Below are 16,027 nucleotides of genomic sequence, written 5' to 3'. Positions count from 1 at the left end.
CCACCCCATGAGCGAGGCTTTCCGCCTTCACCAATTACGCCAACCACCTGTACAAACTGAGGATGACCTCTGAACCCAGACGGCAGGAGTCATTGGTGCCGACATGAGCAACAATTTGAAGTCGGGTGCACTCAGTGCTCTCTATCGCCGCCGGCAGGGCCTCCTCCACATCTCGGATGAGATCCCCCGGCAAGCAGACAGAGTGAACACTGGCCTTCTTCCCTGAACTTTCCGCTATTTCCCTAAGGGGCTCCATCATCCGCCTAACGTTGGAGCTCCCAATAACTAATAAACCCCTCCCCCCGTGTGCCTGCTCGGATCTTGCTGAAGGAGCGGCCACATGCCCTCTGACAGGCAGAGCGGGCGATGCCACACGGCCAGCTTCCACATTGACCCTCCGCCTCGTGCGGCGCAAACACCGCTGAACCCGCCACTCCCCTTGCGCCCGGTACCCGCGAAGATGTCTCGACAGCAGGAACAGTGGTTGAAGCATGTAACACCTGGGGTGTACCGTGCGACACACCAGACTCCCCACTGCTGTTACATTCCTAGGCAGCAGCCTGAAGACGGCCGACCGCGGCCATCAACACGCTCAGCTGTTCACGAACAGTGGCCAGCTCCTCCTGCGTCTGTACACAGCAGTCACACATCCTATCCATCCTAAGATATCAATTTAGTGTAGAGAGTTAATCAACTTTTAACTAGACTGCTAATTCACTAAAGGCGGCTGATAGTTGACTAAACTGTGGTTGCTAGACACTTCTTGTAGAAAACAATGAAAATAACACTACCTGTCTCTGGACTGTATTGAAAACAAACAAAAGCACTGCTGGCACTATGGTTGACTCAAGGGACTCTCTCTGACTGTATTCAAAACAAACATGAAATCTATGGAACACTATTACTAGCACTCGACAATTAAAGCTTGCTAAAAGCAAAAACACATGGAAGAAGAAGTAACAAGTAAGAAAAATACAGTTAATACTTAAATTAATGTAGCTCGCTGCACAGCAGATGTGACAGACGGCAGTTACGACAACACTGACACTACTGGCACTATGGCTGACTAAAGGGACTCTCTCTGACTGTATTCAAAACAAACACGAAATCTATGGAACACTATTACTAGCACTCGACAATTAAAGCTTCCTAAAAGCAAAAACACACGGAAGAAGAAGTGACAAGTAAGAAAAATACAGTTAATACTTAAATTAACGTAGCTCGCTGCACAGCAGACGGGACAGACGGCAGTTATGACGACACTGTATTGTCAGTTTTGATACAGTAACACCAGCCAACTTAACTTACCTTTGATGAATGGCTTCTAGCACAGTGAAATGAATGGGTAGCTCTTAGAGTGTATTTAAGATGCTGTTGGTAGTTCAGAAACTGAATGTTAAATGAAAATCACACAACTTCATCTTTCAGCTAATGGTATAGCAATCTCCTGACGTGTTCAAGATAGAATAAGGAAATTAAATAAATAAAAAGTCATTTTGCCACCGAGACTGCCTATTCTTTCGTGAATGTTAAATGGTAAAAGTAACAATGAACAGTAATGTTTCACAGATGATGGGTAAAATCAAGTGAATGACTACAACTATCTTATTGATTCTCACATATCTGAAGTTTATTTTTATCATTTACAATAAACTGTTTGATACGTACAATGTAAACATGGTCATATCATACTCAATCCATACAATTTTTATCAAGCTTGCTTGTAAAGAGAGAGAGAGAGAGAGAGAGAGAGAGAGAGAGAGAGAGAGAGAGAGAGCACTCTTACAATATTTATTTTACTTCTATACTGTTTTTGGTATGTACGTTTTGATGGTACACTGATCTGCGGCACAGACCAAGGTCTTGGGAAGGGTAAAAAGAGGACAGTTTGGTTGTGAGTTGGTAAAGGCAACACATGTGATCATATGTGAATAAGTACAATTCTTGTTATGTATTTTATGCATATTGTATTTCAATGAATGATTACGTCCACTATTTTTATGATGTCATGAGTCAAGGTGGATTAACATCAGTATGTTCAATATTATGTTGGTCATATCAGCAGTCTTTGAGAGGTAATGTTGCAGTTCACTCCCAAAGACTGTTACTGGTACAAAATGATGTGAAATATACAGGGTGATTCATGAAGATATGCAAATATTTTAATATCTTATTCTACAAATAAAACTAAAGAAAAAAGTTCACATAAACATAGGTCTGCAAATGTTTAGTTACGGAGTTATAGCTAATAAAAGATTTCACCTGAAATTTAGCATCTTCGCTAATATGAAGCCATTGCAAAACTGTACAAGGTTAGAGTAAAGCACAATTTCCATTTATTTTGTTGTTATTGATATGGTGAATCTAATAAAACATGTCCCGGACATGTATCTGCAGTAGTTTTCCAGAACACCCAGAAAAGCAAAGACGTAACTTAGTAAAAATTTTAATTTTTTAACTACTTGGCCCAACTTGTTTTTTAAATTCCAGACAACTGCACAAAGTTTTCAACAGAAGTTGTAGAGAATTTAATTTTGGAAAAATGATGGTAATAACATTAACTGACAGTGGACTCCTGGACAGGTGAGTACAGGGTTATAAATACAAAATAAAATCGAGGTAATACAAAGCAAAATAGAATTGTATGTCAGCTAGTATGAAAAGCATAGTGAACGCATTATCATAGCCAAGACAGGCATGAAACCAACCCGCACCACAGTAGTGCAATTTTATACGCCAACTACCTGCACAGATGATGAAGAAAATGGAATAATGAATGATCAAACAAAAGAAATTATTCTAACAGGTATAGGAGAGGAAAAATAGTAGGATAATACTGACTGGGGGAAAGGAATGAAAGAGGAAGCCATCTGGTAGAATTTTGCACAGAGCATGATTTAATCATTTCGAATCCTTGGTTTATGAATCATGAAAGAAGGCTGTATACGTGGCACAGACCTAGAGAAACTGGAAGGTGTCGGACTTATTACACAGTGGTAAAATGGAGAGTTCACAACCATAAAACATTTCCATGGGCAGATGTGAACTCTAATCACAATTCATTGTTTATGAACTGTAGATTAAAACCGGAGAAACTGCAAGAAGAACCAAATGTTCTGAGTGTTTCAAAAAGAGCATGAGGCAACAAATAATTGAAATAGGGAAAAGAACATAGTAAAAGAAGAACGGATAACTTTGAGAGATGAAATAGTGAAGGCAGCAGAGGATAAAATTGATAAAAAGACAAGGTCTAGTAGTAATCCTTGGGTATCACAGAAGATATTGAATTTAACTAATGAAATGAAACTTCTCTTAGAACTTAAGTTACAGAAAGGTAAACCAACATTTACAGCATATGTTGATTAGAGGAAACTTTTGACAATGTTAACTGGAAGACACTCTGAAATTCTGATGGAAGCAGAGGTAAAACAAAAGGAGCAACAGATTATATACAACTTTTACAAAAACTGAACAACTGTTATAAAGCTCTAAGGGATCTCCTCACCAGAGAGAGCATTGCAGGAACATGATAGTATGCAACCTCATGTTGTAGAATCCAGCTGCATGAAAGCTGTCAGTAATAAATACTGACGAGTGCAAGCCAAGTGCTGTGATCCACTTCCTACTCATGGAAGGAATAACACATACAAAAATTTTTTCATGAATCTAAATGGTTTACAGCGAAGGTGTTATGGACAGAACAAGTATGTTTAAGTGGCGTAGGGAGATTAGTGGAGGCAGAAGAAATGTTCATGATGAACAGTGGAATGGAAGACCTTCCATTTTGCCCAATGAGCTGGTAAAAAAAATTGAGGAAACTCTTTGTGAATACAGCTGGCTGACTGCGGATGAAATTCCTGCTTTGTTTCCACAACTCTCCAGAGCTCTCTTACACAACACTCTCTCAGAAATGCTGGGCTACTGGAAATTGTGCACAATATGGCTTCCGATACAGGTGACAGAGCAGTCCAAGAGATATCGGGTCAATAGTGCCTACAGGTTTCTTGAGCATCTTGAACTGGAAGGAGAGAATTTTCTGAGCTCTACTGTGGCTGGCTATGAAATGTGGGTGCATCATTAGACCCCTGAGGCAAAAACATAGTCTTCATAGTGGCACCACAGTAATTCCCCATCTGCCAAAAAATTCACAACCATGTTTTCGGGCCAAAAAAATCATTGCCTTAGTGTTTGGGGAATGGAAAGGCATCATTTTGGTTGAAATTCTGTCTCGTGGGAGACCATCAATACAAAACGATATTGTAAGAGCCCAAGGAACTCACAAGAGGCATTCAATACAAAAGCTGGGAAATGCTAATGAGAGAGAAGTGTGTTCATTGCACAACAAAGCCCGTCCTCATACAGCCGTAGCCATCGAGGTGCTTCTTGGCTCATTTGATTGAGATGTTTTGAACTCATCCTCCCTTCTCCCCTCCAAACTACTTCCTCCCCCCCTTCCCCATATTCCCCTGACTTGACACATGATGCAGACTATCATTATTCCACCACCCTGAAGACATATGAGTGGAATTAAATTTTCAACCGATGAGCTGATGCAGACAGAGATTCGGAGTGGGGGAAGGAGCTAGAGACAGAGTTCTTCAAGGAGGGCATAAAGAAGCCTTTGCCAAGGCTCATCATGGGGTGGCAATTGTGTGAAAAAAGTCAACAAATGTAGCAACAATATCCTTGTAATACAATTTTTGTAAGAAGATATATATATCTAGTACACTTACTTTCTGAACGTGCTTGTATTTGCCTGCAGTGTAGGCCCATGTGAAGTGAAAGTGAATGATAAGCTGTTCAGATCAGGAGAGAATAGAAGCCTTTGAGATGTGGTACTACAGAAGAATGCTGAATATTAGATGGGTAGGTTTTGTAATTAATGAGGAGGTAATGAAGAGAATTGAGGAGAAACAAATCTTGTGGCACAACTTGTATGAAATAAGAGGTCGGTTGAGAGGACCCATTCAAACCAATGAAACATCAATTTAGTTTTCTAAGGAAGTAAGGGGGAGGGGGGGGGGGATTGTATAGGGAGATAAAGAGACGAATACAGTATGCAGATTCAAATGGATGCAGGTTACACTAGTTATGCAGAGATGATGAGGCTTGCACAGGATAGAGTAGCTTGGGTGGAGAGCTGCAACTATCCAGTCTTCAGACTGAAGATGATGATGATGACAGCCATGTATGCTGTTCTACCTGGAGGTGGTTATACAATAACTACGAAGAAATCTCCCTCATTTTATATTTCCTCATATTACTAGTTTTCCTTGTGATACCACTTGATACTTCTTAATCACAGCCTACAATGTTCACATGTGCATCAAGAGTAAGTTCCTCAATTATGAAAGAATTAAATTCTTCCATGTACTGAGCAAAACTGATTGATTACAAGGCAACATTCTATCCATCCAATGTAAGAATGTGAAGGGAGGAACACACACACACACACACACACACACACACACACACACACACACACACACACACACACACACACACCTGCCCTCCACCCCCACTTATTTTCTTCCTCTAGTGTTCTGATTAAGTTCTTATTACAAGTTACAAACAAAATTCAGCAGTGTGTAACAGGCATATCTTTGCAACACAGTAGCTCCATGAATTGGCTTCTCATGCCATCTACAGACTTTCGTCTGAAGATAGCCATACAGACCCAAACTGGTTACTGGAATTAAAAATAAATAATTTATTGCTATATGGACTATTTTATTGATTATGTAATCAGTTCAGCTCCGAACGACATGCTGAGCATGTAAAACAATAAAATGGATGATTTCATCTCAAATCATATAAGTGATGTCAATTTGTGGTCATGAATTTCTCTGAGAAAAAAAAAAATACTTATTAGGCCTCTATATCATAAGTATTAAGAAACAAAGTATTTTCTTTTTATCTTAATTTTTGTAAATAGTACGGCCCCTTGTGAAAAATGTATCTTTTGTAAATAACTCTTAAAGCAGTATAGAACAAAAAATATATAACTAATAAAGCAACAGTACTGGAGACCTGGCATATGTTTTGTGTTAAAGCTCTCTCTTAGTGTGTTGAAATTTAGTTGACACCCACAAACTCATGGGCATCCTTTCACTTACAAATTTAAGACGAAAATATGAAGTTTCAAGTTAATTTTCCACTTACTTTTTTTTCTAATTTGGAAATATCACAGAATGCTACCTTTTCTGTCATATTACGAAATACTACTGATGTAACTATAAACAGGATCTTCTTTGTTCCAGCTATCAGCATTATGTAAATATTTATAACAAAAAATTTAAAAAATGTATTTTTCCAAGTTTTTTAATGAATTATTTACTCAAAAACCCCTGTATGAAAACCTTTGAGAATTACACACAATATTGCTTGGTTAATATTTTACTAGACAGTGCAAACACAGTGGGCAATATTTTTCTGTGTAAAGTGTTAAAAATTTTTCAACATTCTGCATATTTCGCATCACTGAATTTCTAGTCTAAAATATGCATGTTGGCAACACTGTATCCAGCACTCTTCTATTTATAACACACGAGTGAGAACTTGCACATAAACCACTCTGCATCGAGTTTTGTGTTTGATTTAAACTTTTTGTTGGATGCAACGGCAGTGAGGAAATACAGTAGTGAAAGAGTGAGGTGTGTGGGCTATGAAAAAAGACACATGAAGGTGGTGTTCAAGAAAAGTGAGAAGCACTTCACAGTTGTTGGAAATCTGTCAGCGGTATTACTGAAATATATTGGTATTAGTATCATATCCATTGTGCAAAAATTGCTGCACTCACTACAAGAAGAAATCCAATTACAACCAACCTGAATGATCACCATCACCTGAATGTGAAACTGAAGAAGACTGTGCAGGTGTTTATATTTCTGGGTGTGGAATTGTTGATGTGTTGAATGTTAGTATTTCTGCTGTAGCTCCTACAGTATCTCTCCTTAAAATGTCCAGGAAAGGTAAGAAGCACAAGAAGATAACAGTATGTAAAAAGAAACGTGGAAGACATTGAAACAAGTTTTACACATGCAACATCTTCAAAACTTTGTGAAATGTAAAATGTAGATGCACTTGGCGCAGAACCTGAAGATGTATACAAAATGTGATGTGTGGTTTCAAAACCTTAATACTGCTATCTCAGCAGCCACCTATACTGAAAAGGTACAGTTACTGATACTGATACCACGTAGCTACTCTGAGCAGCACATAAACAAATTTATATCCACTTCCTCACATTATTTGATTTCAGAAGCTCATAGAATAAAGAATGAGAAAGGTCATGTGGAACAATCGGGTCTACTGCCGGATGTTTGTGTCACTCTGGCACAATATTTTGGCCACGTAACTCGTTGCCTTCTTCAGGTGCTACCTGAGACTGCCGTATTGGAGGATCTTGTCCAGTATTTATGCCCGCAGGGCACCCAACGCCCGGCGGGCATAAATATTGGACAAGATCCTCCAATACGGCAGTCTCAGGTAGCACCTGAAGAAGGCAACGAGTTACGTGGCCGAAATATTGTGCCAGAGTGACACAAACATCCGGCAGTAGACCCGATCATTCCACACGCCTAGATCTCGCCGGGAAAGCCTGAAGAGTTAATGAGAAAGGTATTTGGGCATGCCCAGTTTCTTACAGTGGGCATTCATTGTAAGATGACAGTTACTGTTGCTCAGAAATATTACCTAAGTGATGACAAAGATTGCAGCAGGCAAAGTCCTAACCATGCTGATATTATCTCTGTCAGTGAAAATGCTGAAAAGTTAAAACATATATGACAAGATCAATAAGGAGAGAAGGAGAGCATATCTCCTAATGAAAAAGGAGAACCCCGATTTAAACATTCATCTCACAAAATTCTAGTCCTTACGACCAAATTGAGTAAAATGCAAGTCAGTGAAAGACGTATGCACAGGTATTTACTACACTAATTTGAAACTTTTTTGTTTCACTGTAAGCAGTGTCACAGGAAAGAAGTACACAGAGATGGACTTGATGCTTCTGTGTATATGTCAAGAACCACAAGATAAATGTCAGTTGCAGGAGTGTCTAATGTGCCCTGGTGCTGAAGTGATGACTGTTGAAGCGTTACACCATAAGGGTACAGACAATGATGTAACCTATGCATTGTGGGAGGGAGGAGAGTTGATGAAAAATACAGTTGAGCCAGCTAAATTTGTTACTGAGGTCAGGCTCACCATCATATCGGGAGGATTCAGAGATCACGTCCGCATTGTTACTTTGTGCCAGGGAGGGCTCTCAACAAGGGAAGTGTCCAGGAATCTTGGAGTGAACCAAAGCGATGTTGTTCGGACATAGATACAGAGAAACAGGAACTGTTGATGACATGCCTCACTCAGGCCTGGTTACTACTGCAGTGGATGACCACTACCTACGGATTATGGCTCGGAGGAACCATGACAGCAATGCAGCCACAAGACGCTGTCTTACGACTCAAACTGTCTGCAATAGGCTGCATGATGCGCAACTTCACTCCTGATATCCATGGTGAGGTCCATCTTTGCAACCACAACACCATGCAGCGCAGTACAGATGGACCCAACAACACGCCGAATGGACCGCTCAGGATTGGCATCATGTACCCTTCACCTATGAGTGCCACATATGCCTTCAACCAGACAATCGTCGGAGATGTGTTTGGAGGCAACACTGTCGGGCTGAATGCCTTAGACACACTGTCCATCGAGTGCAGCAAGGTGGCCGTTCCCTGCTGTTTTGGGATGACATTATGTGGAGCCAACTTACACTCCTGGTACTCATGGATGGTGCCGTAATGGCTATATGATACATGAATGCCATCCTCGAACCGATAGTGCAACCATATTGGCAGCATATTGGCAAGGCATTTGTCTTCATCGATGACAATTTGCACCCCTATCGTACACATCTTGTGAATGACTTCCTTCAGGATAACGACATTGCTTGACTAGAGTGGCCAGCATATTCTCCAGATGTGAACCCTATCGATTGTGACTGGGATAGACTGAAAATGGCTGTTTATGGAAGACATGCCCACCAACTACTCTGAGGGATCTATGCCTAATTGACATTGAGGAGTGGGACAATCTGGACCAACAGTGCCTTGATGAACTTGTGGATAGTATGCCACGACGAATATAGGCATGCATCAATGCAAGAGGACGTGCTACTTGCTATTAGAGGTACCGGTATGTACAGCAATCTGGACCACCACCTCTGAATGTCTCACTGTACGGTGGTACAACATGCAATGTGTGGGTTTCATGAGCACTAAAAAGGGTGGAAATGGTGTTTATGTTGATCTCTATTCCAATTTTATGTATAGGTTGAGGAACTCTCAGAACCAACGTGATTCAAAACTTTTTCTGATGTGTGAATTTTTTATTTTCAGCTTGAGAGTAGAGCTAGGCCGACCTAAAAAATTTATCACATTTTGTCTAAACAAATATTGCCTACTGTGATTGTACATTCCCTAAGTGCAATGACCAACTAATGTACCATGAAATTTTTAGAACATTTAGGATGGGGGTTTTGAATAAAATCATTTCTGAATAACAAAAAAATCACATTCTTTCATCTTTATGTAAAAAATATTTTGACAGTTTAAGAATTTAATGCATTTGTGTCATAGCTGACAGTTAGCAGTCCTTCCACTTTATCACTTATGAAGACAGTCAACTTTTTTAAAACATAATTTTGAAATTTACAAATTTTCATAGTTTACTCCCCCCCCCCCCCCCCCCCCGCAAAAAAAAAAGAAAAAAAAGGAAGCTCAGAAGTGTGTATAAATTGATCATGTCTCACAATAATGGGAAAAAAGTTTTTATTGAAAATAAATTCAGATTTATATCACTTTTCGTTTCTTTGCTACAATTTTTCTTTTTTCCCTTTCATGACATTTTCACAAATACTCTCATTTTGAGAGGTCTGTAGTGTTTTAAAAAATCAAAACATTGTAGTTTTGGAGAGGTGTCATGTAGAACTTCAACATAGCCTACATTTTTAACAGCAAACTTTGAAATAGTGATGTCACACATTCACTCTTGACCTGTATGATTTGAGATGAAACTGCCCAGATATACCACACACATAAGAAAAATTGGATAAGAGGAATATTTGATATGAGTCGTCACCTTCGACTAGTGACATAGAAAACATGTGATAAGTGCCATAAACAACATGGTAACTGGATTGTGATATCAGTGGCAACTTCTCCAAAGGGGCTAATCTACATATCGATCTATCATCACAACCATTTTCCTTTTTTTTAGTTTCACATTTATTGGCTCAGCCAACTAACAAAAAAACTGTGAATAAACAAACCAAGAGGTGGAGTCAAAGAAGCCATTAACATTACATCTAGGTCACAGTCAATGACTTGTATCAAATATTCCTCCTGGCTCGAAAAATCAAATACCTGTGCATCAATGAAATCAACGGTGTCATTCCCAGGTAATCTTTGATAGGCCACCCTCCCATAAGTAGTAACCTTTCTACGGGACATATCCACTGCAGGAACGGTTGCAGTTTGATGGCTGCTGACGTTTGACCTGAACTGGCAGGTACAGGATGAATGCACCTTCACCAGTTTGCCTGACTGGAACATACATTTATAATGGATACTAAATAACAATGAAATGTAGCTTTTAGGATGAGACTCTGCATATCACTATTATCATACCTTTCACATATATGAAATAAATGAATTATATGCAAGATATATACCAATAAAAATACAACTTCTGGGATTTCAGACCAATACCTGTCTTTTTGAGACAGTGCTGTTAAATTGTTCAAAGAATTGATCTAAAATGCAGATATCTGGGTTATCATCCCGGCTGAGCATGCTGTTTTATATTGTTACATTCCATCAACACAATACATACTCTCATTTCATTTATTCGCCCGCGGATCACCTTATAATGATATCGGGTTTGTCGTCATAATACCATGAAAAAAAAAAAAAAAAAAGGTTGCAAATATATAGAATACACAAGAATGCTTTATGAGAATAGGACATGTGGTGGGGCCTGGCCTTGATGAAGGAACCATCCCAGCATTTTCCTGAAATAAATTAGGTACAACATGGGAAACCTAAATTAGGACAGCAGGACATAGACAAAATTCCATCTCATCTGCCCAAATGGTAGGTCAGCAACTTAAAAACTTACTGCCTCATTCGGTTTCTCCTTATTGTATTATGTTATTTTGTTCACATACAATACACACACTGTCACTGCACACACTATGGACAACTGCTGGCGACTCCAGAACCATGAAAATGCTGCTATGCCCTTGCATTCCCTTCAGTCCATTTTGAAAAACTGGCTCCAGGACCATAAACGTACTACCATGAGTAACACACACCTCCACGTCCTCCTTTCAGTCTGTCTGGAAGACTGAGCCAGCACTCCCCTGTGCTGAGATGTTGAACTTAGGAGAATGAGAAGACATTACTACAATGTATTATAGATCTTGGCACTACAGTATTGCAATGTGACAAGGGTGTTCTACTTATATCCTTTCATGATTAAACATTATTCTGAATCCTCTAAGTAATATTTGACTGTGTAGTATGTATTACTTATGATAAATGTTTCAGAAGCTTTTTTCAAAGACATGTATTTTAGTAATCTTCTTCATCTCATTGGGCAATTAATTCTAGATACAATTTTATTCTCTGATAGCAAATGCTGTTCTGAGGGTTTTTTTCCCTCCCCCTTGTTAACTGTAAGTCCAAACTGGCTCTTGTTCTGTGATTATGTATAGATCTACTAGTTAAATACTAAGTAATGTCTTTTCTGATCTGCACAACAGATTGGTAGATGCATTCACTAGGTACTGCAACAATATCCAGTTTCTTAAACAGTTCTTTGCAATGAGCAGTCTTTTTTTCTGCAATTTAAAAGTTGTGTCAGTGTTTTGTGCCTTCGATCTCCAGAAAAAAATCCCATAGCTAAGAACAGGGTGTAAATAGAAACAATATGTGACTACAAGACACTGGCTGTTATAAACTGGTGCTAGAACCCTAAGAGCAAAAAATTCTGTTGACATCCTTCCTGCCAGTATCTTTGTGCCTAAATTCCATGTTAACTGAGAAATATTCATCCCCAAAAACTTCATGTTTGTTATACAATTTATAATTACATCATCTAAACTTAATGGGACAGAACTACATTCCCTCTCTAAAAGTCAAAAATAAATGCAAATTTAAGAAAAAGTGTCTCTTATTATTATTATCATCTTCAAGGCAGAACAATATTAATCATCTTATTAGGAGGAAAAAGAAGGTAAGCTTTGTAAAGTTCTTATAGCAGTGCTGTCTCCATAATGCGGCACACTTAAAATAATACATCTGTACGTGCATGCATGTTTTAAGCATGGGGAAATTCAAAAACAGCAAAAATGGAAGAACCGAGAAAGTTGCAGATGCAGTGAAGAGAGCAAAATAAATAAAAAATCGAGGGAAAGCAAATATGGATATAGACTTCGTGCGTGTGTGTGTGTGTGTGTGTGTGTGTGTGTGTGTGTGTGTGTGTGTGTGTAAACAAATGGTCATAAAATCTATCAGAAGTACTACACTTGCACGACTACTCTGTACATTGACATCTTTGTACATACACTCCGAACCAACATGAAGTAAAAGGCAGAAGGTGCAACTCATAATTCCATACACTAATACCACTCCCCCCCCCCCCCCCCCCTCTGATTATCACAAAGTAGTTATTGCTTTTTTGTGTCTGTCAATTTAGATTTTCCAATACTGCCAACATGTGTGTTAATGGAAATGATGACATTTCCAAACTTGAAGTAATCTATGTTTTATGTGTCTGTAAATAAAATACTTACTGAAAGAGAAAAAAATAACAAATTTTGAAATACTTATATGACATACTGTTTACATTGAAAGTGAAACACAGCAATTTCATGTAGGTACATAGAAGTATAAATTTTTTGGCAAATCCGGTAAGACAAGGACCTCAGATTCACGATACAGGCTCATGCTCTGCCTGGCTATGCTGTTTTACGTTTTTTCCTAAATCACTTTAAGCTGCCAAGATGGTTCCTTTAAAAAAAAAGCCAAGTTCATATGTCTGTAAACATGAGCTACGTCTTTCTTGCATTAATCTGACAGATCTCATCAAAAAATTATCTTTGAAAAAATAAATTTCTGATACTGAACATAGTAGCACAATGAAAACATTACTAGATTATGACTGGCAACTGACATCACAGAATTTTCATACATGCCTTCTTCCCTGCCCCTTTCCACAACAAATTGTTAACATGAAAATAAACAAATCTGGTTAAACTTTTACATGTGACATTTACTTGAAGCTACATATTTCAACACAGTGTATGGGTAAGGTGTTATAACTCAGTTTTGTAAATAAAATGCAATGGTTTTAAAGTTTAACCATTGTAACCAAAATTCTCTCACATACTCCAGCTGCCACCAACATTATTTAATAGTGTAACGATGTAAGAATGAGTAGGCTCCATATGCGCACTCCAAGAGAGTGCTATACTTTAATTTTTGCTATACGGATTTGGCTGTAGAACTACTGAAACCTAAACGTGACTCGTAGTATCCTCGCTAAATTGACTGTTGTTTACTTTGATGGTGTGTTATGGTTTAACGTGTAAAGTACATGGAATTAGCTTGCAGTCTGCGGGTATTACGAATAACTGTGTCTATCCTATTGCCTTCAAATTTGGCCCGAGTTCCTGCAGCAAACTTTATTGTTTCACTTTGTTCCTATATAACATGAAGTTCACAATAGGAGATAATGTTACCTTGTTACATGTACTTTTCTTAGATAACAGTAATGAAGTTGTAAATTTTATTGGTTGTTCCTGAGACGCTTTGGAAGGTGTTAATAGACAGTGTTAGATAGTTTCTGAAATTTACAGATCTGTCTCTTTAATATGACAGGTTATATCTACTCACTGTCTGTTCTTTCAACTAGAATTACTCACCTGACCAATTATGTATTTATTTATTACACGTACTAAAGTAAATATTTTCCGCTTGTCAAATTCTAGCGCACCTATTACTGTACTCAATTCTGTAAACAATACTTTCACTGTAAACACTACCACGCGATAACATTTTACGACATAAACACGCTCTAGTACGAGAATGGGACTACCAGATGTCAGGACGAGTAACATACTGACCACAGTCTAACATAGACTGTGTACTGACTGTGAGAAGGCGGGTTTTCGTTTCCCCGCAAAAGTCTCTGGTTGACACTTAGAAAGAAAATTTACTGTGACCTTTTTTTACACTTATAAAGTTCTGTGAAGGGATGTTGATGATAATATGGAGATTTATAGTTCTTTTAAGGCGCACTAATTTTTATAGACCTCCGTAAGCCCACTGCGAATATTTCCTTATTCTCTCTCTTCCTTAAAAAGTAGATATTTCAAATAGCACATATTAGTGCTAAAATGGTCAGGAACTGTTATGAAATACGGCGGAACAAAGATGGACAGCGCGAACGTATTAAAATTTACATTCGCTAAAAATTTGTGTTCGATTTCGGGGCTATTGCTTTTCACCGCCCGACTGACTCTCATGATGATCAAACAACATACACATCTGCTACAATCTACGTTCATACATCCATATTTTGCAAACTGCTGTGAAGTGCGTGCCAGAGGATACTTCCCATTGTACAGTTACGAGGTCTTATATCCGTTTCATTCACGTATGGAGCATAGGAGTAAAGACTTTTTAAATACCTCTATGCGCGTTGTAATTAACCTGAACTTATCCCGTAGGGATCGTGACCATCCCTTCGTGGGCATTACGTAGGTGGTTCTAGTTTATTACTGTTGTCTTCATTTAAAGTCTTTTCTCGAAACTTTGTAAGGTGATGCTTTCGGGTTCATTTGCGACAATCTTCTAGTATCTGCAGTTCAGATTATTTAGCATCTCTGTGACACTATTCCACGTGTCAAATAAACCTGCGACCATTCATGCTGCACTCCTCTATATACGTTCAGTATCTCTTGTGATCGTGTTTCGTAAGGGTCCCACACGCTTGAGCAATATTGTAGGATGAGTTACACGCAGGCGTGGATCCACCATTTACATTTACAAAAATGTAATAAATGATGTAGAAACATAATACGTGTCTCCTACAACCAGCGTTTGGAAAAATTATGATTATATTCTTGGTGTCATTAGGGATATGCTGATGGACGTGCATATGCGTAAGACTGTGTTTCGATTTTTGGTCATAGCTGCTCTTAAACTCGTCTTCGGCGTCACAACGAAAATGGTTTGTCAGCAGATGCAATTGTCCCTGGAAGCGTTAAATGAACCAGTACATTTAAGTGTGTTACGAGAAATCGCACCCAGCCAATATCAGGGGTCATCAAGAGCAATACTGACACTGTGAGTTGGGGGACAGAGTGGGTACCAGTGCAGTTTGTTAGTGCAGGTTGACTACATTTAGAGGAAAGCACACATTCAGGGGCAAACCAATTGTTCTCTTTTGATTGACAGATCCTTAACCCATTGTCCCTCCACCCAACCAACTGCCCCTCCTCCTTCCCCTCCACATCCTCCTCCATCCCTCAGGGAACTTCTCTCGCCGATACAAGCAAACTTTTGATCTCAATTTGATTGTCTAATTAATTAAATCAATCAATTATTTAACCTCGATCTCTGAGAAACACCCCTGTCTTCCCCCTCCCCTCCCTCATCCGGAAATTGACTGGAAAAAGACTCAGTTGATTGGTCTTTTGGAGGGAAAATTGCAACATACGGAATAGTGTTTAAACAATTTAGAAAATCTGTGGAATATTGTTTATTTAAAACAATTACGGGATATAAGGTGAAATACAGCATATTTAAACAATTGTGATGCTTTTATATCCTCATCGTGTAAGGAATACTCTTATGAAACAGTCATCACACTTAATCACACTGATAAAAGTCTTTTGATCGCAAAGCACACACCTTCCATTGCCCCACACTCAGCGCTGGTTCATGTCATCCATGCA

The 16,027-nt window shown here is 38.8% G+C and overlaps 1 protein-coding gene across 1 annotated transcript in view; it reads right to left on the bottom strand.

Annotated features, from left to right (window-relative positions):
* The window catches only part of LOC124587293, a 40,961-nt gene extending 26,776 nt beyond the window's left edge, over positions 1-14,185 (bottom strand). The window contains exons 1-2 of the mRNA XM_047131436.1: positions 13,991-14,185; positions 10,428-10,607 (exon numbers count right to left, since the gene is read on the bottom strand). Of these exons, the coding sequence (XP_046987392.1) occupies positions 10,428-10,607; positions 13,991-14,185 (375 nt within the window). The remainder of the gene's footprint in view (positions 1-10,427; positions 10,608-13,990) is intronic.
* Between the last annotated feature and the right edge of the window lie 1,842 nt (positions 14,186-16,027).

This window comes from Schistocerca americana, chromosome 1 (genome assembly GCF_021461395.2).
Source record: "Schistocerca americana isolate TAMUIC-IGC-003095 chromosome 1, iqSchAmer2.1, whole genome shotgun sequence".
NCBI lineage: Eukaryota > Metazoa > Arthropoda > Insecta > Orthoptera > Acrididae > Schistocerca > Schistocerca americana.
Note: the sequence above shows the minus strand (reverse complement) of the source record. Positions and strands in the feature narration are given on the sequence as shown.